Source organism: Schistocerca serialis, chromosome 9, assembly GCF_023864345.2.
Source record: "Schistocerca serialis cubense isolate TAMUIC-IGC-003099 chromosome 9, iqSchSeri2.2, whole genome shotgun sequence".
Classification (NCBI taxonomy): Eukaryota; Metazoa; Arthropoda; class Insecta; order Orthoptera; family Acrididae; genus Schistocerca; species Schistocerca serialis.
Window position 1 is genome coordinate 434,756,098 of NC_064646.1, and position 22,071 is coordinate 434,778,168.

At 37.6% G+C, this 22,071-nt stretch overlaps 1 protein-coding gene across 2 annotated transcripts in view; it reads right to left on the reverse strand.

Moving 5' to 3' along the window:
* Nucleotides 1-6,340: 6,340 nt before the first annotated feature.
* Nucleotides 6,341-22,071, reverse strand: part of LOC126419231 (gonadal protein gdl) — a 42,138-nt gene continuing 26,407 nt past the window's right edge. The window contains exon 4 of one of the 2 annotated variants that reach the window (XM_050086370.1): nucleotides 6,341-7,723. In XM_050086370.1, coding sequence (XP_049942327.1) covers nucleotides 7,586-7,723 — 138 coding nt within the window. In that variant the 3' untranslated portion in view covers nucleotides 6,341-7,585. Of the gene's footprint in view, nucleotides 7,724-20,536; nucleotides 21,153-22,071 lie in introns of those variants that run through there. The other variant, XM_050086371.1, reaches the window with a different exon arrangement.

Consider the following 22,071-nt stretch of genomic DNA (forward strand, 5'->3'; position numbering starts at 1 on the left):
AATTTGGAAAGTTAAGATAGGTACTGACAGACTGAAGCATGATATGGGTAACAATGCATGCCTGAAAAGGCTGTGAAGTAAGAGGTTCATCCACAAAATGGTTGTGAGGCTTCTTCAAAACAGATGGAAATGGAGTAACAAATGTTTTCAGATACATGTCTTGGAATACTTTTTGGCATCTGTTTATGTCACACATGTTGTAACTAATTTCTTAATGAATTTTCTTTTCTTTGTGTGCAAATTACATCTGGCACATACGTTACCTGGTGATTATTTCCCTAAATTAGCATGGATTGTTATGGGCTGTCTGTTACGGTCAAGATTCTGGCACTAAATATTACGAGGGGTTTGGAAAAAATTGACACAAACCAGAGTGTATAAAATACGTATTCATATTCTGACAAGCCTGGCAAACTGAACATCAAAATCTAGACAGAGGTCTTTTCAGTCACCTTTTGTGTGAGGTTTCATGCTTTGGTAACACCATCATACCATATAGTATTCATGAACTTTGCAGGCAAGTTAATGCAACGGACCAGACAAACATAAAAGAAATATGTTGTATAATACAACATTAAAGTTTAAAAAACACTGGGGTATGTTTGGTGACTATTTTCTGCCAAATAATAATACTCTGTACTTCCTGATGTGAGCAAAAATAACATCAACTTCTTTTGTAACGACCTGTTTCTAGATAGAGAATACAAGCCAAATGGAATGTGTGTTAAGACCACTGATGTTATTTTATTTCAGTAAAACAAAACACATTTGGTGGCAAAAATATGGATTTCCTTGGAGTTGCAAGACAGTTTTGAAAAAAACCTTCACTGGCTTCAACAATAGCCTCAGAAAAAGTAAGCCTCTTGAAAGAAGTGTATAATGCAGAGTAGAGTTGTGTAAACCAACACTGTAGGTGACCACCAATACAATATTGGTTCTACTATGTTCATTATTGTCAGTTATTACTCTCTGTGCTACATCTTTTATTTTACAGGTACTGTGTGATTTTTCTTTTGAGAAATATATGAGTACATGGCGTACAAAAGTGCCAGTGACTGCCCCAGTTTTCTTCTTCTTCTCATCCATACTTTCTACTATACAAACTACTTTCAAAGTGCCAAAATGTACTAGAATAAATAAAATGCAAAATGCCTATAAAAACACCATAATGTACAACATACTTGCAGTGAGACAGTCATAATTCCTGGAATCTGTCGCTCATGACCTCTGGCCTGCTGAGGAGTACAGCAATCCTGGATCCATGGATATACCATGCACATCCACTGCGTTACACCACACACAAAGAGATCCGGTCTGCAGGCAGTTCAATGCGACTAGATTCAATGGGCAGGGCTTACATGTTAGTGGGAAATGATGGTCTTCTGATCAGCACGCCCAATCCATTAGAGATACCCACAGAAATGGCCTGTGGCTTTGGCCCATCACAGAAATCCACTCATATGACCAGCTATTCACTAGTAACAGCCAGCATGTCGTTGAAATGAGACCACAGTGATCAATTCATGTAACAGGTAACTTGTGCAAATACTCTGAGAATCGAGAATAATGAGGATATGCAGCAACTCACCATGAAGATGATCACAGAGCTACTGATGGACTTGTACAAAAGACAATCATACTCTCACAACTAAATTTTCGGCCATAGTCTGTCAAAAAACGAGTGCACTCGCACATTCACACAATCACTCAGACACAGCTCATGCACACATTACTGCCATCTCTGGCCAGTGTGTCTACAGTCTCTGAGAATCAGATCCAAACAAACCACTCCTCATGCTTCCCTGCCTCTCGTTGGTAGCTGCTAGGCTAGTGGCATGAAGCGGCGGCAGCACTGACTGCAAGTTAAGAGGAGTTGTAAGGAGGGGAGAAGCAGTAGAAATGAAGGAGCAAGCAGTGCACATACTCAGCTGCTCCCAGCCAGTGACAATGCATGACATCTCAGTAAACAAACCATTTCATCTACTGAGACAAAAAATGAGATTTTTCCAGTTTTTTTTTAATTCCCTAAACTTGTGGTAGCCCTGGTTATGTATTATGGTTATATGTATGTTGCGTTATTTCTATGAGAAAGGTTTATGGGGAACATCTATGTATAGGTAGTAGGATATAGAACTAAAACTAAAACATTAGCATGTCTCATTTAAATCATATGTTTTGTTTTAAATGTAGTTTGTATAGAAGTAGATAAGCAGACAGGAAGTAAGTTGGTAGTAAGTGAGAACGAGAACAGATGTATGAGACACACTTTAGCTTGTAACTTTTAGATTGAATATTCTTTATAATGAATGTCTCCTAGATCAATTCCATCATTTAAGATGAGGAGAAATTTGAGAAAGGACTACTCTCCACTGTGGAGTCAGTACAATGCTGAGCCAGACAAGTCACTGTTCGTCCCTCAAAGTGAAAACACATCATACCGGTATTAGGGGAATACACTCTGTTTCAATCCAAGAAGCTTGCAACTAAATGCCCCAGAGGTCATTACAAGTGAAACGGAATTTTTCCACAAGATAGGGTCTGTCACTCATCGCCACATCTATGACACTGCCTCTGCCAGGCAGCGAACCAATGACTGCAGCGTGAGTGTCCATTCTAGGCACAGGGACACCGCCTCCCTGCCACACTGCAGCCATCCGCCAGCACGCTGTGGTAGCCACGCCACAGCTACCACGCACAGGAAACACGTCAGAACAGCCATACTGGTGTGCTGAACCATGTCTGTTAGCGTTCATCAATAGTGTTCTGTCAACTGATTGACCACCACCTCCACCACCCACTCCATTGCCAACCTTCACCCTGAACCACTCGCCCACTCCTACTGTGCAGTAAATGCCTGTTGTATGCTGGAGACTTCCAAGCATTTTTGTGACACTCTCCCTCTGACTACACCAACCTGTGATGAAAGATGCTGCTCTTGCCTGAATTTCACAGTTTATTTCATTAATCCAACTTGGTAATAGGTCTTATCAGGTAAATAACCATAATATGGTGAACAGAAGCTACAAAATGTAGTAACTTTGAGACGTTGTAATTCTTTTGTCAGTGGTTCATACCCCTCTGAACAGTTACTCTGCATAATTCTTAGTCAGTGACATGTGTAAACTGTGCATTATACAGGATTTCTATGGTAACAAACTTCTGACTATTTAGATAGTATTTAAGATGACCTTAGTTTACAACACACTGAGTGATAATTGCTCCTCATATATTGTAACATACCAGTTATTTAACTTGTAAAAAGCTTTTGCATGCAAAACATATCCATGAAAATAGAATTTATATTTCATTTTAACTCCCCCCTGTTCCAAAGCTGGTATCAAATAACTATCTCTTATGTGCACCTTCTCTCTAAATCCTCTTCTTGTTGACTTCTATTAAGCCATTTTTCACAACCATACATGTTTCTTTCAATTTGCAACTCAAATGCCATAGAATGACTCCCTTCTTAGTACATGGCTTGTAGTGAATCATGAAAAAAAAAAAGACACACAATTCCAAATTTTTGTGAACAATGATTGGTACTTTAGCAGCCAGCAGAAAAGAAAAATGGGAAATTTGAAGAAAGTTAGAAAATGTCCAGAATGAACAGAAAGGTGGGGAACTCAATTTCACTCACTTTCACAGTAGTTTCTCAGATCTAACTGATCACTAGTGTAGACTGTATAATATTTTCAAAGTTTACATTAAATATGAAATTTTGGTATCTGAGAATTAAACTGATGTCACAGAGGTAGCTGTGTGAGAACTTTGTTGTTAACATTTTTTGCTAATTTTATGTCAATACTATCACTGCAATCTTAACTTTATATTATTTCTGTAACTTATCAAGTTTCCGTTCTGTGCGAAAATAATTGTCCAAAGACACCTGCTGGCTTAAGGCACCCCCATGAGTGACTGCTTCTGACGGAAAATGGGTGACATGTAAAAATAAAAATACAAGGAAGACATAAAACTAACATGAATTCTTTTCCTGTAGGAAGAGTGGAGGTAATAAATGTTCTCCTACTAGGTGTGTTTACCACACACAGTTCTGAATCAACTGAACAACCACTATAGATGGTGAAGTGTCCGGCTGAAGTACTTGTTTTTGTAAGTGCTACTTCTACTTCTGGAAGTCTTTGCAACTGCAGACATTACACAACAAAACACTAACATAAGTCATCTATTTCCTGTTAGCAGAACCAGTAACTCAAGCCATATGGATACAACATAAAAATGAAGCAACAACTGACCCAGAGAGTGGCTGCATTGTCACAACCTCACGATCACATACAATTTGGTGATCTGGGACAGTATTCGTAATGTGGAAAATAACAGCCTACTACATACTGCAAGTTTTTGAAAGAAACTGCCAAATACCTACAATAATTCATTTTTCTAACCATACATTTTCAACTTTTTTTATTATTCTTCCTGATTTTAAGAAACGCAGAAAAGCCACAAGTGTATGCCGGAAAAAAGGGGGAAAAAGACAACAAAAACAATCTCTAAAGATGCCAACTGAACTAAGTTTGTGTTTCTCGAACTACCACAGCATACAAATAGCTCTCTAAAGGTTAAATATCAAACATTAATACAGAGCACAGCGGATGTTTCACTAAAAACTTGAATTCCTAAATTACTCTAATAGATAATATTCTGAAAAAGGTGCTACCTTCCAGCCTCTAAACTCGATTCCCTTGCTGTTGATGGAGACCTACAGTTTAAAAAGACATCCAAACGGTGGTTGGCAATGGTTTTCTGGTTTATTCCAAATATGGAAGTCGCCTCTTTCTTTAGAGACAGGCAGACAGACTGACGGAGAGAAGGAGGGGGGGGGGGGAGGGAGGGAGGAGGGGGGAAGAGGGAAAGAAAGAGAAAGAAAGAGAGAGAGAGAGAGAGAGAGAGAGAGAGAGAGAGAGAGAGAGAGAGAGAGAGAGAGAGAGAGACTACTATATGTAACAGTTTAAATGTGACACCCTTTGTTTGTTGTTCTTACACAAAACAGTTCAACAATGATGAATTTTTCATCGCACCATTACGTAAAATAATTTATCCAGTTCAGATATTGAACTAATAAAAATAAAATTGATTACCAGCATATGTAACACCACATTCGTACCAAATAAAATGACAAAATACTAAAAATATTTATGAAAAAAAAAAAAAATAAACAACCAAATCATGAAAGTCAATACAGTTCTGTTGAATGATTCAGGTATGGTCTTTATTGAAATGGTCTTTATATGAAGCGCATCAAAGAATATGAATATAGCCAGAAACTTTTCATTAGATGTGTTCAGTCACTGATATCCAGTGGGTGTACCATAAATAGATCCACTGAAATTGGAATTTAACTTCCTCATTAGCCAAATAAACTTCGCTATGTTTGGTGTTAGAAACCAGTGGCAGTTTCCACAAAGTATATATTTGCTTCCAAGATCATAATCAATCAAATTTTAATCATTTTTAATGGAAAATGTAAGACACTCTTCACCATACTTTGCTCCTATTTACTCAAGTTCCAAAATGGCAATCTTTACGTGTAGCATGTACAAATTTATCTTGTTACAAGTTCTCATGCAAAAGTAAATCATGTGAAATGTTTACATATCTGTCTCTGCACCCAGTATTATTTAATGGTTATCCTTTATTAAGATAATAGCTATTGTAACCATGATCTTGCACGTGCCCCTTTGTGAAGCATAAAATACTGCCCTGATGAAGCTGTTAGAAACAATTCAATGTAGTTTAATGTACAAGACTGAACTGGTACAAACAGATGGAAAAAGACCCAAGAGAATTAGGGTCTCCAAATCTACATGACAGAAATGAAATCAGAAAAATCATAAAAACACGGGATTTTGAGGAAGAAGAGAAAAAAACTAACCGACATTAGTGGTTTGCACAACAAAAACTAGCCTGTTCGTTGCGTATGAAGGAATACTGAATGAAAAGGAATTCCAAAAAATGTTGATTACGCGTGGTCCTAAGTGATCCATCCATGAAGAAGAAGAAGAAGAAGAAGAACATGTGTTTGCTACAGCATACTGCATACTTCTCTGCAAAATTTCTGTGGATCAAACAAAAGTTTCAAGGCACATGAAAATTTCATTACAGTCCTGCTAACCTCCATAGGACCTATTTTTTAACCTATCAACTTGGCAAAAGAATCATCAGTGTCATCAAAACAGATTCCCTTATGCAAATTCAAATCCTGAAGACTGTGCTGTATCATATTATCTGAATGTTTCATGTTCTTTCCTGCAAAATTTGTGCTGTGTATGTTTTTCATCATTGTTGGAGATGCTCTCAATTAGGTATTATAATAGGAAAAACATTTATCATCAATTATCAGTTATTTATTACAATATTTTTATCATACAAAAATAATATAAAATTTTGACAGACTTAAAACAGCTGTATTAGTATTTACATATCTTTCAATTTATGTCATCATCAACTGGCAGGTTGCTAAGGTGACAAAAACATAACATTAGTACCCTGTTTGATGACATTAAACAGAGTAGGGTTGAGTCTGTATATTCATGCGCATACACACACACACAATAAGAAATAAATATGTCAGAAACTAAATATAAGTCATCTAAAAATCACTGATTTACTATTCAGTAAAATATTTATTTAGCTTATGAACAAAATGTGTTTCTTCAGGATAATTCAGTTACTCAACAAACAATTAAAGAGTTTTAGTGAAGTAATCTGAAATAAAATAATGTCTATGGTTTTGCTACAAGCACGTTTCTTTTTTTCCACAAATGTTATATTACATCAATGTAGATAGACCATTGAAAATTTTAACATATTCTCTGTCAAAAGTTAAGGTACGAAAAATGTGTATTTATGTCTCCTCCTATATTTCCATTGGTAACACAAAACAATGAAACAAGATGACAAGTACAATATGTTGATTTTGTAATTTGTACTATACATGTTTCTTAGAAATACAAGTAAGTTCTCTACTAACGTACAAATGGTCCATCTTACTTCTATGGTTACATGACAAGTTGTAAAAGAACATGAACAACAATGTAACACTAATTGCTTATGCTCATTTAGAATTTTAAACCAAATAGTCATGATTTATATATATGTACAAAATTTGTTAAAAATAATATCCCAAATATTTATATTGCTATAGAACTTTAAAATGTCTACTTTTGCTTTAAATATTGGGTGATGTACTTTACAATTGCATATGACACTGTTACATTCCAACACTAGTATGGATTTCTTAATGATTGTAGTTTATCTTATGAACAAGCAAAGAGCAATGGTAACGGCCCATTTTAATACAGTGAAAACTCCAAGCTTTTGGTTACTTGAAAATATAATCTCTCAAGTGAACCAAAACAAATTGGCTGCCTGAACAGCAAGTGATCATGCTTGTGCCACCTAACTGTAATCTATTGTCCAGTTCAATTCAATACTACTTAATACTTCACATTTACCATTCACGAGGATAGTCACAGGAACCGGAAAGATCCCATAGCTTCCACTGACCAATGGCATTCTGCAATGACACCACGAAGTGTAGTCACAGCAGAAAGCCATGTTCATCTCGTCAGGTGGGTGTTTTCATCTTGCTGAGTCGTAAAATGAAGTCAAGTAGATGCATTTGCACTTTCACTTCAAGTGGATTGTTTGTAACATAAAAACCTGGAACTCCAGCCTTTTCCAGAACCACTTGTTGGTCTGAAACCTGACAAATTCAACATAAATGAGGAAGCATTCAACAATGGAAAATCAAGGGTGGAATGTAACAATATTATGAAAAGGATAGTTGCTACCCACCATATAAGGGAGATGCTGAGTCCAGAAAATGAGGTTTCTGCCAACAAGACCTTTCTCGGAGATAGAAACACACACACAATGACACACACACACACACACACACACACACACACACACACACACACAGTCTCTAGCTGCTGAGGCCTGTCTGGATCCCTCCCACCAACACAAGCTTTTATGAATTGTGCATGAGGGAACTCTTACTTCAATATATCCTACATTCTCTTAATTCTCCTGGCCTCAATCTTCATTAGTTTTTGTCCTTACCCTCTAGCCCCTTACCTGTTGCCATTCCAGCACTACATAGTTCTCTATTCCACCAATGCACCCACAGTCTTTTGCCTCTCTCCTTTTCTGCTAACCCTCTCCGGCCCTCCACCTATACTCCTGACTGCACCTAGCTGTCCAAAACACTCTCCACCTCGTCCTTGTATGCTCCTGCTAAGTAGCACTTTACTGTCCTCCACCTCTATCCTGCTATCCCCACCCTCCATGCCCCAGCCTCCTCCTTGCTCCCATCATGCGCTGATGCTCGCAGTGTGGCCTCAGCAGCCAGTGACTGCAGTTGTGTGTGTGCGTGGGCGGGCTGGCACGTTTTCTATCTTCGATGAAGGCCTTGTTACCCGATAGCTTACTTTCTGAGTCTTTTTGTTGTGCCTATCTGTGACTTAGCATCTCCACAACAGGGTGAGTAGCAACTACTCTTTTCATAATATTGTAACAACATTAAGTTAAATATTCTATAACTACAATTATATAATCTCCATGTAGATTCTCATACAGATCCCCATTACCATTTATTTATTTATCTCTATTTCCTCTGCTCCATAAACTTGAAAAATAGTGAGGCTCTATTGTTTTCTTTCTTTCTTTCTTTCTTTCTTTCTTCCTTCCTTCTCTGTCTGCCACTGTTTAATGGGCCGCATATAGAACTTAATGCCGGTATGGTTATTTTATTTTTTGCTTAGTTAACAAGTAAACTTGGGTGGAAAATCATCCAATATTATAATCTCATAATTTTTATGGAATATTTTATCAGTACTTGGGAAATAACACAGTAACAACTGAAATACGCAATACTGATGTTACACAATAATACATATTTTACAGTTTCTTGTGAACCAGTTTTTCGCTTTCAAAGCCACCCTCAAACAACTTAAGAATAAACAGGTAGTCAATACATTGTCAGTGAGTGTTTATAGCTGTACAGAAATTGTTTTTCCATTGACAGTTCACCTCTCAATATTTTTCTATGCGAAAATCACAAGTATAATGAAATACACATAGAAGCTATGAACAAATTAACAAGTGAGTACTACTATGTTATATGGGCAAAATTAGTGAATGTGATGAATAGACAAACAAGGGGACAGAGGGTAGAGAGAAGTCAATGAAATGTCGGTGGGGGAATTACACTAATTAGATCAACCACATTACCTAATGGCGAGAAAAGACTGCTGCTAGTTTAGCAAGGGTAAATAACTGGATGACATGTGATCATTAAGGATTCAGACAGTATTTTGTGATTGGTGTTTACTGACAGCCACAATTTCAAGTGACGTTAGTTTTCTGGTTTTATTTGCCATAAGAATGACAATCTCTCACAACATGTACAGCAAAGGTGTACTCTTTCTTTTTCATTCTCCAACTACTATAACTAGTAGTTATAGCCTAACCTGACCGATCTGCATATAACATGCCATACAAATTTCAGGAAAAATCTAGGAATTCCACTCGGTTCTAAACATGGAATCTTGTCCTTGCTTTTGAAGTGACTGTGGACAACAGTGTTCCTAACACAGAATGATAGTGTATATTGCCTAGATTTTAGTTTCAGGAAGGTACCTGTGAAGTACTATCTACATGTAACATGGGGATCCATTTGTTGTCAGTGTTATTTAGCAGAACCAGGTGCTGTTTGGCAAGAAGCACTGATAATATACTGTAGATGAGTTAGTACAAGTTACCCGTGACGCCCCATTTTGACTGTTTGCAAATGTACTGCCTGTATTATGTGTCAATACTTATGATGAAGACGATTGTTTGATAACAGACATCGTGTCTGAAACTCATCCCTGCAAATAAAGGGTTTTTCTCATTGCTACTCTTGTAGAAGTACAAGTAACAATTTTAATAAAAGTAAATTGCTAACCCATTTTTCCTGTACCATGCTGGAGGTTCATCAGTATTTATTTGACTTCAATGGTTCCATCAAACGGGGTTATTTCGGACGGTTTTGTCGTTATTTTGATTGTAACTTTCGTATATATTGTTAGATTAAATTGCTTGATATGGAAGTGGTAGGGTATATGTGTAACGAATAAAATATCCCAGAACCAGAAAGTGTATGTGTAGGTATATTTATCTGAGGCAGTTAAATACAGTGTCCAAAGTCACCCCATGGATTGAGGTGATTTCGGACACGTCTATTTTTTTTTTTTTTTTTTTTTTTTTTTTTAAAAATCTCTGTCCGAAGTTACAGTATATAGAGGGCAAATTCGGACAGTTACTGCCTCCCCCCCCCCTTTTTTAATTCTACATTGATTTTAACAGGAGAGCTAAAACAGCTTACGTCTACCCCGCCACTGCCTGCACCGAAACTAGGTTTATTGTGCGGTAATTCTACATGGTTTTTATTTGATTTTGGTGATATTTTACACATTTTAAGGTAGCCCTTTGTTACGAATAAGTGATATGGAATGATATAATGAATTTTATATATTACAGATAAGTTTTTATTTTGCAAGAATTTAAATAAAAAATTTTTACAGTTCTTAACTGAAATATTAGAAACATACAGAAACAAACAAAGTAATTTAACTAAACGGTCAAAATAATTTTTCTCACTCATCATTCTAAATTAAGTTGCAAACACTTTAAATAAATGATTGTCTTCGAGTCTAAAGCACATATTCTCGAAAAATGAACATTCCTCTCTTCTCAACTGGTGTGGGAAGTATTCTCGAAATTTGCAATTTTTGTATTGTATTGTGTCTTCATCGGGGACATTAGGAAACACAAATACGTTTTTACTGTTCTCGTGTGGGTGCAAGAATTTCACACTTACTTCCGTAGCACCAACATTTGTGGTCACTCCAACATACTGGCTTGTTTTCTCCTTATTTCCATGTTTATATTTGTACTCTGCAACAAGAAAAGCCTCTTCTTTCAGCAGTAAAACTTCACTGGCTGATGTGTCGTTTTCACTTTCACTACTGCTAGAAGCACTGTCACTTGTTTCAGCACTGTTTTCGTTTCCTTGAAAATCTCGGCCAGTGATTCATTTTCCAGGTTGAACGTCTAGTTTGCGGCAGCAGCGGGAGCTACCAAGCTTATTTGGAGGATAACAAATTTCTTTGAGCATTTCTTCAAAAGTGGAAGACTATGCGTATGCGTTGCTTTGCTGGCTCTCCTCATTAACAGGCAATTTTAGTAAGACATGATCTGGATCAAAAGGGATCAGGCCCATGGCGCGAAATCCGCCCTTTACGTTTTTCTTGGAGTTTGCTGAAATTGTAGTCAGTGTCTGCTTCAGAAGAGATGGGAAGGCATTCTTGGAAATGGTCCCACAAGTGTGTTTCTTCCAATCAGTTAACACAGCTCACCATGCTGCTTTCATTGGCCTGAAGAAGCTTACATCGAACGGTTGGAAGAGATGCGTGCTATTGGGGGGAAGGAGAATGAATGCAATATTGTTCCGCTCACATTCTTCAATAACATGTAAAGACACGTGACTCAATAAGTTGTCTCCAAATCATGACTGTTGGCCCGTTTTGCCTCTTCAAATAGGGCAAAGTGATTGTAACGAACCAGTCTTCAAATACCAGCAGGTCAAACCATCCACTTTTGTACCTATTGAAACGTGTTCCACATGGTCCACCTTCTTGCCACGTGTCCCACAAATGCTCTGATTTGAAAAGGACATATGGAAGAAGCAGTTTACCATCAGCACTAGCTGCCATCATTATTGTGACACTAGATTTTCATGAGCCCATCACTTTTTCACCACGCTTACTTCCTCGTTTCGTAATTATCTGCTGCTTGCCTGGATCATCTGAAATGTTGGTTTTATCATAGTTGATCATGTCGTTAGATGGAAGATTTACCAGCTTTGCCTTGATATTGGAGAAAAACATCTTAACAGTCACTCTGTTCACTTCTGCACGAGCTCCTTTAATATTTTCGCTTAAGCGAACGGGAAGATCTTCTGACTGTCGTTTGAGGAATAAATGCACCCATTCTTCTCCTGGCAAATTATTACGAAATTTCTTCTCTTTTCAGCCAGATTTATCAAGGTAGGCTTTAATTAAATATCTAATATCCAATTTAGTGAAGGGAAATCCCCAATGTGCAGCCCTCAACATACCTTGCTTCAACATTTCTTCTTCTTCTTCATTTAGCACTGGCTGTCCTCCCATTTTTTTTTTTCGGATGTGCTTCCTGCACTTTAGTTTGTAGGGTTGATTTAGGTATACCATACAAATCACATGCTTCTCTGAGTATCATGAGCAGCTTTATCTAAAAGTTCCTGGTCATAATTACACCATACTGTAGCACCTCTCCTGCTCTTATACATTCTTGGCATTGTCCGAATTCACCCCACACAATACACAGTTTTACAAAAACCGTCATTATTTTATAACCTTGCACGAGAAACTCGACAAACTTGTACAGAAATTGTCCCAATGCTGTTAGCTAGTGAGTGCGTCAACAATTACAGTTACAATAACTTCCCACTCGGTGCAACAATAGAAAGGTTCCACTTTACGATAATGGATGGATTTTTAACACTGAGACTGTTCGACAATGATTCATCTAGGGAAACAATTGATGCAAAATAAAAGTTTTGGAAAGCGATAAATGCAATCTTGCGATAAAATAACTGGTGCATGGACGTTAAAATAAGTGACTGTTTCTAAGCTGTGGCAAAAATCAAATAAGCCATACTGTCCGATTTTGCCCTGGTGTCCGAAATCACCCCGTTTGACAGTACTCTTTAAAGAAAATAATCACCTACAACTTTAAATACTGAGTTTTATTTACAGTACATTACTACCTGTCATGCAGCTTTACAAGGAGCATGATTAATATGTAGCTAACTTAAATTTTCAGTTTTTCTGGACATTCAGATAATTTGTGGCTCACAAGGTACGTTCTTAATTTTCTTTTAAAATGGTCAAGATTTCCAATTGCCTGCTTTATAGAATGAAATTTTCACTTGAGTAGAGTGTGCACTGATATCAATCTACTAGAAAGTGCCAGCTTCATGTTAGATCACTGTTTCCCAACCTGTGGTTCGCGAACCCCCAGGGGGCTCTCAAAATATTTCAATGGTTTCGCCAAAACTCTTTTCATAATGGTGGGTTTTTATGTTAAGCCTTTTATTGATTCCTTAGGTTCTGCATTATTATTATTTTAAATTAACCCTATAATGCCCCTTTTTACATACATGTAAAATTGGGAATTTATCATGATTTGCAAAATTGATATATATTTACTGTGAGTGCCTGATTTACAGTTATGTAACAACGTTAGGAAAGCATTTGATTTTGCTACTAGGGAAATTTAGTTTGCAAGCAGCTTTGTGTTCAAACAATACCAACAACAGTACTGTGACCCAATTAAGGAATGGTTACATGGTGGTCAGCCTTTGATTTTCAACAACAGCCTACTTACTCTTCCCTTGTGACAAATACAGTATGTTGTTAGTTGTGTATCAGAATCCTTCCCGTTCATATTAAAACAGATAACTGGCTGGAAACTGGAGGTTTGAAAGGTAAACAGGGTTTAACAAAATTGCAAGTTAGTTTTGTGTCAATAGGTCATTCAGCTTCTAGTGATGTGTGTAAATCCGACAAAACTGAACTGTGTGTAAGGAAAAGAAAGTACAATGATAATTACATTAGGTTTGGATTTTCCTATATAAGGGACAAGAACTGTCCAAGACCATGGTGTGTTGTTTATGGTGCTATTCATGCTAGCAGTAGGTTGACACATTTTCTACTTTAACACCATTTAGAAACTAAACACCATTCCCACGTAAACAAATCTGCTGACTTTTTTTTTTTTTTTTACACAAACTGCTAATGAGTGGAAAAATGATTAAACTACTTTTGTATCCATCGCAAACACTGACAACAAGAGTGTTCTTGCTGCATCTTATTGCATTAACTACAGAATTGCTAATATAAGCCCCACAAATCTTTCACAAAAAAGGAAATATGGTACCACTGTCTAACAATATGATCAACTGCCAGATTAAAAACATGTCACATTATGCTGAAAACGAAATTTTGGGAGGAGTCCATGCCAGTTTTTCTTTTGCAATTCAAATTGATGAATTGACTGATGCCACTTTAACCATTGTGTTATTTTTCACCCATTACATTAATGGTGAATGTGTAGAAAAGGAGCTACTATTCTGCAGGCCCTCAAAAGAGAGAACTGCGGGAGGAGATATATTTAAGTGAATCCATGAATACTTTTGTGAAAATTCAATAGTCTGGACTCGCTGTGTAGGCATTTGTTCAGGTGCAAAATCTATCAAAGGGTTTTACGACGGTTTGTTGACAAAGTGAGACCGGTTGCGCCGAATGCTTCTTGGACACATTGTTGCATTCATAGACAGGCTTCTGTTTCTAAACACATGCTCGATGGATTGAAATCTGTGCTGGACAAGGCAATGAAAATGATTAATTTTATTTAGGCTTGGCCTACAAATTCCCGCATCTTTGCAGTGCTTTATGAGGAAAAGAAAAGCATTTGAAAGTGTTTATTGTGTCATAATGAAGTTAGGTAGCTATCTTGACATAGAACTATTTCCAGACCGTATGAGCTTAAAGACAAAGTTTACATTTTCTCACCATCCATACCTTTCATACTGCAGAGTGCATGTGAGATGAAATCTGGCTTCAGACTATAACTTATTTGGCACATTTTCTCAAAAATTGACAGTTTAAACTTATCTCTCCAGGGGTCATGTATAAACGCTTATTTTGTGCAAGACTGTATTGAGTTATTCATAAGAAACTTAATTTTTGGGAAACATGTTTCAATAGGAATCAGAGTGCTTTGATACCCGTCATGACTTCCTGGTGGAAAATCATATTTCTTTGGACGAAAATGTCAAGAACACAGTTAAAGACTATTTTAAGGGACTTGGAAAAACCTTCAGAGAAGATTTCCCTGCTCTGTCCAATAATAAGAACTGCATTTGCAATCCCTTTGAAGAGTCAACAATATTACAATCTGTGTTAAGTGTAAATGAAAAAGAATAGCTTCTTCAAATTTCCATTGCTTTTCAGTCACAGAAAAGTTATAAATCATTGTCATTAGTTGGTTTTTGGTCAAGCTTAAAGGAGTTCCCATTGTCAGCGAATAAAACTGTAACAGCTTTATTACCTTCTTCATCCACATATTTGTGTGAAAAGTCACTTTCCTCCTATGCCTATTTAAAAAATAAATATATAAACAGTCTTTATGCTGAAAGTGATTTGAAACTTTATTTAACTTCCGTGGTTACTGAATTCAAAGCTCTGTGCCATGGAATGCAGTGCAACCATGTCACTGAATTCCAAGGAAGAAGTGAGTAATTACAATGAAAGCTTGTATTTATTATTGCAACTAAGCCCACACACTGCGTGACTGCCATAACTAGAGTAGGTTTTAATCATTAAGGGTCAAGTTAATTTAGGGTTATTTATTACAACTTTCACTTGGAATTAAATTTTACACATGTTTACAGTATGTATATTTAAAAGTCAGTTGTTCACCCAACTCAGATCATTGTAGAAGGGATAAATTTTTAGCCAACATAGTTGTGTGGAGATGACAGCGATTAATTTACTTATTCAAAATGACAGTCACAATCACATTACTTATTTTGCCACCAACCGTTTTCAACCCGCGATGGGATCATGACCCCATCGCAGGTTGAAACCGGTTGGCGGCAAAATAAATAACGCGATTGTGACTATCGTTTTGAATAATTGATTATTAAAGAAGGGGTTCGCGGGTCGAAAAAGATTGGGAGCTGCTGTGTTAGATGGGAACTTGTTGAATATCTTTTTACCAGAGTAGAAGATAGCTGGGTAAAACAGGGTATGCTAGTCAAACTAAGTGACTATGCTGCTGACAGTGATCTAGTAATGCTCGTAACTACTAGCAGCCACTGTTTCAGGAAGTTGTAGATAACTGGCGATAGCAGATGCCTATGCCTATTCCTTTTTCCTTCTATACATCCCTAATGTTCTGACTTAAAGTTTCTCCAAAGTTAATGCTTCTTGGTGCAATGTTTTGAAAAGAAACATTACACGATAAGAAATATGTAAGTAATTAATTCATTTCAGTATGTTTTTCAGGATATTTCAATACCTGTACAATGAACATAAAGTGAATACTGACTTTCCATTGTCATCTTTGTACAATTTTGCACTGTGGGGCAAAATCGGGCACAAGAGTTAGGGAAAAATCAGGCTGAACCTATTTTGCCGCATACCGTCAAACAGGGTGATTTTGGACACAGGGGCGAATTCGGACAGTATGGCTTATTTGCTCTTTGCCACTGCATAGAAACAAAGAGTCACTTATTTTTACGTCCATGCGGCAGTTATTTTAAGCGCAAGATTGCATTTATCGCTTTCCACAACTTTTATTTTGCGTCCATTGTTTCCCTAGGTGAATAACTGACGAACAGTCTCAGTGTTAAAAATCCATGCACTATCATAAAGTGGAAACTTTCTATTGTTGCGTCAAGTGGGAAGTTATTGTAACCATAATTGTCGACGTGCTCCATAGCTAACAGCATTGAGACAATTTCTGTACAAGTTTGTCGAGTTTCTCGTGCAAGGTTATAAAATAATGACGGTTTTTGTAAAACTGTGTACTGTGTGGGGTGATTTCGGACAATGCCAAAAACGTATAAGAACAGGAGAGGTGCTACAGTATGGTGTAATTATGACCCGGAACTTATAGATAAAGCTGTTCATGATACTCAGAGTGGTAAATTATCATACAGAAAACCGTATGATTTGTATAGTATACCTAAATCAACCTTACAAAATAAAGTGCAGGAAGCACACCCGAAAAAAAAATGGGAGGACAGACAGTGCTAAATAAAGAAGAAGAAGAAGAAGAAGAAGAAGAAATGTTGAAGCAAGGTATGGCGAGGGCTGCACATTGGGGATTTCCCTTCACTAAATTGGGTATTAGATATTTAGTTAAAGGCTACCTTGATAAATCTGGCTGAAAAGAGAAGAAATTTCGTAATAATTTGCCAAGAGAAGAATGGGTGCATTTATTCCTCAAACGACAGTCAGAAGATCTTTCCATTCAATTACGCGAAAATATTAAATGAGCTCATGCAAAAGTGAACAAAGAAACTGTTAAGATGTTTTTCTCCAATATCAAGGCAAAGCTGGTAAATCTCCCACCTAGCAACATGATCAACTATGATAAAACCATCATTCCGTATCATTTACTCATAACAAAGGGCTACCTTAAAATGTGTAAAATGTCACCAAAATCAAATAAAAAAGCATGTAGAATTTAAAAAAAAATGGAGGGGGGGGGGGCAGTAACTGTCCGAATTCACCCTCTATATACTGTACCTTTGGACAGAGATTTAAAAAACACGTGTTCGAAATCACCCCAATTCATGGGGTGACTTCGGACACTTTATTTAACTGCCTCAGACAAATATACCTACACATACTCTTTCTGGTTCTGGGATATTTTATTCGTTACACATAGACCTTACCACTTCCATAACAATCACTTTAATCTAACAATACATACGAAAGTCACAATTGAAATAACGACAAAACCGTCCGAAATCACCCCGTTTGACGGTACTTTAAAATGGGGTGAGGGTGGAGGAAGAAAGGAAGGAAGAAAGAAAGAACCCCAAGGCAAAGCACCAAAGGAATATCAGTAACTGAGACATTTCAAAATGGTGTCCCTAAAGCCAATGTGCTCCAAGCTAAAGTCTCCAAATCTCCTACAACTGAAAAATTTGCAGAACCACAAGATGAAAGGGTTCCATAGGACTTCAAAAATGACAGGAACTGCAAGGCCTCTAGATGCTATGTCATCAATTATCATGCTGACAGTATAGCATGCATGTGCACTGTCATGAATGAGATCATCACTGACAATACCAAAACAGTGTGATGTCCCAAGGAAGTGAGTAAAACATGTGAATATTGATACCTGTGATGTGTGCCAGAACTAACTTTGAATTTCATTCTGCAAAGCAACAGACAAGTTCTCATCTAAGTCGAAATGATGAACTAATGTGTCAGTATTCTGGAATGTGGCTGATTTTACTTTTGCTATAGCTTGTCTCTGAATACTGTGAATATGATGGTGAGCTGTCCCCTTCGTGACCAATGCTTAACCTCTGTAACAAATGTCTCTGGCTCTGCTGTATTCTTCACCAACTCTCCTCCCTCCCACGATGCCTAGGTTATATCATTGTCAGTATCCTGAAGGTGTAAAGTTTCAACAGTCATCACTTCAGCACCAGGACACATTGCACCCTTCTACAACCAATATTTATCTTGCAGCTCTTGACATATACACAAAAGCATCAGGGCTATTTCTGTGTATGTCTTTCCTCTGACACAGCTTATGGCGAAACAAACAAGTTTCAAATTCGTGAAGTAAATACATGAGCATACTTCCAGAATGAGATTTTCACTCTGCAGCGGAGTGTGCGCTGATATGAAACTTCCTGGCAGATTAAAACTGTGTGCCCAACCGAGACTCGAACTCGGGACCTTTGCCTTTCGCGGGCAAGTGCTCCACCACTGAGCTACCGAAGCACGACTCACGCCCGGTACTCACAGCTTTACTTCTGCCAGTACCTCATCTCCTACCTTCCAAACTTTACAGAAGCTCTCCTGCGAACCTAGCAGAACTAGCACTCCTGAAAGAAAGGATATTGCGGAGACATGGCTTAGCCACAGCCTGGGGGAAGTTTCCAGAATGAGATTTTCACTCTGCAGCGGAGTGTGCGCTGACATGAAACTTCCTGGCAGATTAAAACTGTGTGCCGACCGAGACTCGAACTCGGGACCTTTGCCTTTCGCGGGCAAGTGCTCTACCACTGAGCTACCGAAGCATGACTCACGCCTGGTACTCACAGCTTTACTTCTGCCAGTACCTCGTCTCCTACCTTCCAAACTGCTAGGTTCGCAGGAGAGCTTCTGTAAAGTTTGGAAGGTAGGAGACAAGGTACTGGCAGAAGCAAAGCTGTGAGTACCGGGCGTGAGTCGTGCTTCGGTAGCTCAGTGGTAGAGCACTTGCCCGCAAAAGGCAAAGGTCCCGAGTGCGAGTCTCGGTCGGGCACACAGTTTTAATCTGCCAGGAAGTTTCATGAACATACTTCCTTCACTAGCTGGCATATTGCCCACATTTGGTCATAAGGAGTGGAATTTTGTGAGACCAGTTCTTAAATTCAGGTTCTCTTTTTTCATATGTTCCTCTTCTTGATCTTGTTGTGTATCTTTTTACATTTTTAACTTTTTCACCATTTTTACTAACAAAGATAACATCAGCCTGGTTAGGACTTTGCCTACTGCAATCTTTGTCATCACTTAGGTAATATTCCAGAGCAACCCACCTGATTGATCACCACCTCAGTATGCATATCATCTTGCAACTGGTGTCCACAGTAAGAATTTTGGCATGCCCAAATACCTCTCTCATTCTTTATTTTACGAGCTTTTGAAATCAAATAATGTGAGGAAGCGAATATGTATTTCCGTATCTGATGATCAGATTAGCTATCTGGTATCAGTGTCAGTAAGTGTAACTTCTCAGTATAGGTGGCTGCAGTGACAGCAGTATTTAGGTTCTGAAAGCACACATCATATTTCGTGCACTGTCTTCAGCTTCTGTACCAATTGCATCTACATTACACACTTCATAAAGTTTTGAAGATGTTGCTTGCGTAAAATTCTTTCAATTTCTTCCGCTTTTCTTTGTGCTTCCTACCTTTCCTGGAGGTTTGTGGGAGGATATAGTAAGGGCCACAGCAGAAATGCTAACATTTAATGCATAAACAACTTCACACCCAGGAATATAAACATTTGCACACTCTTCCTCAGTTTCACATTTGGGTGATTATGATCGTTCAGGTGGGCTGTCGCTAAATTCCTTCTTGTAGTGAGTGTAGCAATTCCTGCACTGTGGATGCGATGCTACTACCTTTACTTTAGGACCAAGCTATTTCTGAAATATCTCTAAAAGGTTTCCAACAACTGTGCATCAAACAAAAAGTTCAAACCAAATACAAGACTTGATGTAGAATGGTTTATGTACAAGTCTTCACTCATCTGTTATAAACAGAAGAGCACTGGAAACGGTGTTGCCAACATGCATATTTTGCATTAGAAATTCAGTGATGCGAAATATGCAGACTTTTGAAAATTTTTTAACACTTTACACAGAAAAATGTTGTGTGTTTGCACTGACTACTAACATATTAACCAAACAATATTTTGTGTAATTCTCAAAAGTTTTCAGATGGGGGTTTCAGAGTTAATAATTCATAAAAATTCATAAGAATGCAATTTTTTACATCTTTATTAATAAATATTTACATAATACAGATATCTGGAGCAGAGAAGATACTTTTTATAATTACATCAGTAGTATATGGTAATGTAACAGAAAAGGCAGTGTTCTGTGACACTCCTAACTTAAAAAAAAAAAACTTATATTTCATATTTTCATCTTAAATTTGTAGGTTATAGAAGGTCCACAAATGTGTGGATGTCAACTAAATTTCGACACACTAAGAGGCAGGTCTACAGTACTTTTGATTTAATAGTTTTTTTTGTTCTCTACTGTTTTAAGAGTAATTTATAAAAAATAAATTTTTCACGGAACTATACCATTTACAAAAATTAAGATAAAATGTAAATACTTTATTTTTTAACACTTATGATATGGAGGTCTAATACATATTTTTTCCACAGAAATTCTTGCCTTATGATTTGAGACGAAATCACCCAGACACATTATCGAAGGACGCTTGGATCCAGTGTTTAGCTTGTAGTGGCCTTTATCGAGCAAGGCACAATGACACAAGGGACTCACATTTGGGAGGACAATGATTCAAATCCGTGACCAACCATCCAGGTCTAGGTTTCCGTGATCTCTCTAAATCACTCCACACTGGGATGGTTCCACTGAAAGGACACAGCCGATTTCCTTCCCCATCCTTGAAGAAATCTAAGCTTGTCTGCATCTTTAACAACCTCGATGTTGACAGGAAATTAAATCTTGATCTTCCTTTTGTCACATATGGGGTCATGAACAATAGTCCAATGCTGAGGGAGAAGACAACTGCTTTGTGAAAAATTTATGTTCTCATTTACATGCATTTTTGTTTCTTATTACAATCAATTACTGATAACTTTGCTACACTGCTGTAATGTTTCACAAATTTTAAGTTCTTTCACCAAAAAACAGTTTTGGTACTTAAAATAGGTTTATCGTGTCCTTTCATTGCATTTTCTTAACAATCTGTATATGTTTTCATATATTTTTTGCAATAGACTAAAACTGTTTTCTTGTTTTCAATTTCTTCCTTCCATTTAGATATGTTCCCCGTTTTACCCCATAGGTGAGACAAAACTGGATATTTTGCACTAGTGGCATTGTTATTTTTATGCTGAAATGGTTTATTTTATACTGAAACCAAAGTAGTACCATGTTGTTGATTATAGAAGCAATCCGAATTTAAATTAAAAATTTGTAAATGTACTGATCATTTATAAGAGCTGACCCCCCCCCCCCATGAACCATGGACCTTGGTGTTGGTGGGGGGTTTGCGTGCCTCAGCGATACAGATAGTCGTAGTCGTACCTTAGGTGAAACCACAACGAAGGGGTATCTGTTGAGAGGCCAGACAAACACGTGGTTCCTGAAGAGGGGCAGCAGCCTTTTCAGTAGTTGCAGGGGCAACAGTCTGGATGATTGACTGATCTGGCCTGGTAACACTAACCAAAACGGACTAGCTGTGCTGTTACTGCAAACAGCTGAAAGCAAGGGGAAACTATGGCCGTAATTTTACCTGAGGGCATGCAGCTTTACTGTATGGATAAATAATGATGGCGTCCTCTTGGGTAAAATATTCCAGAGGTAAAATAGTCCCCCATTCAGATCTCCGGGCGGGGACTACTCAGGAGTACGTATTTATCAGGAGAAAGAAAACTGGCGTTCTACGGATCGGAGCGTGGAATGTCA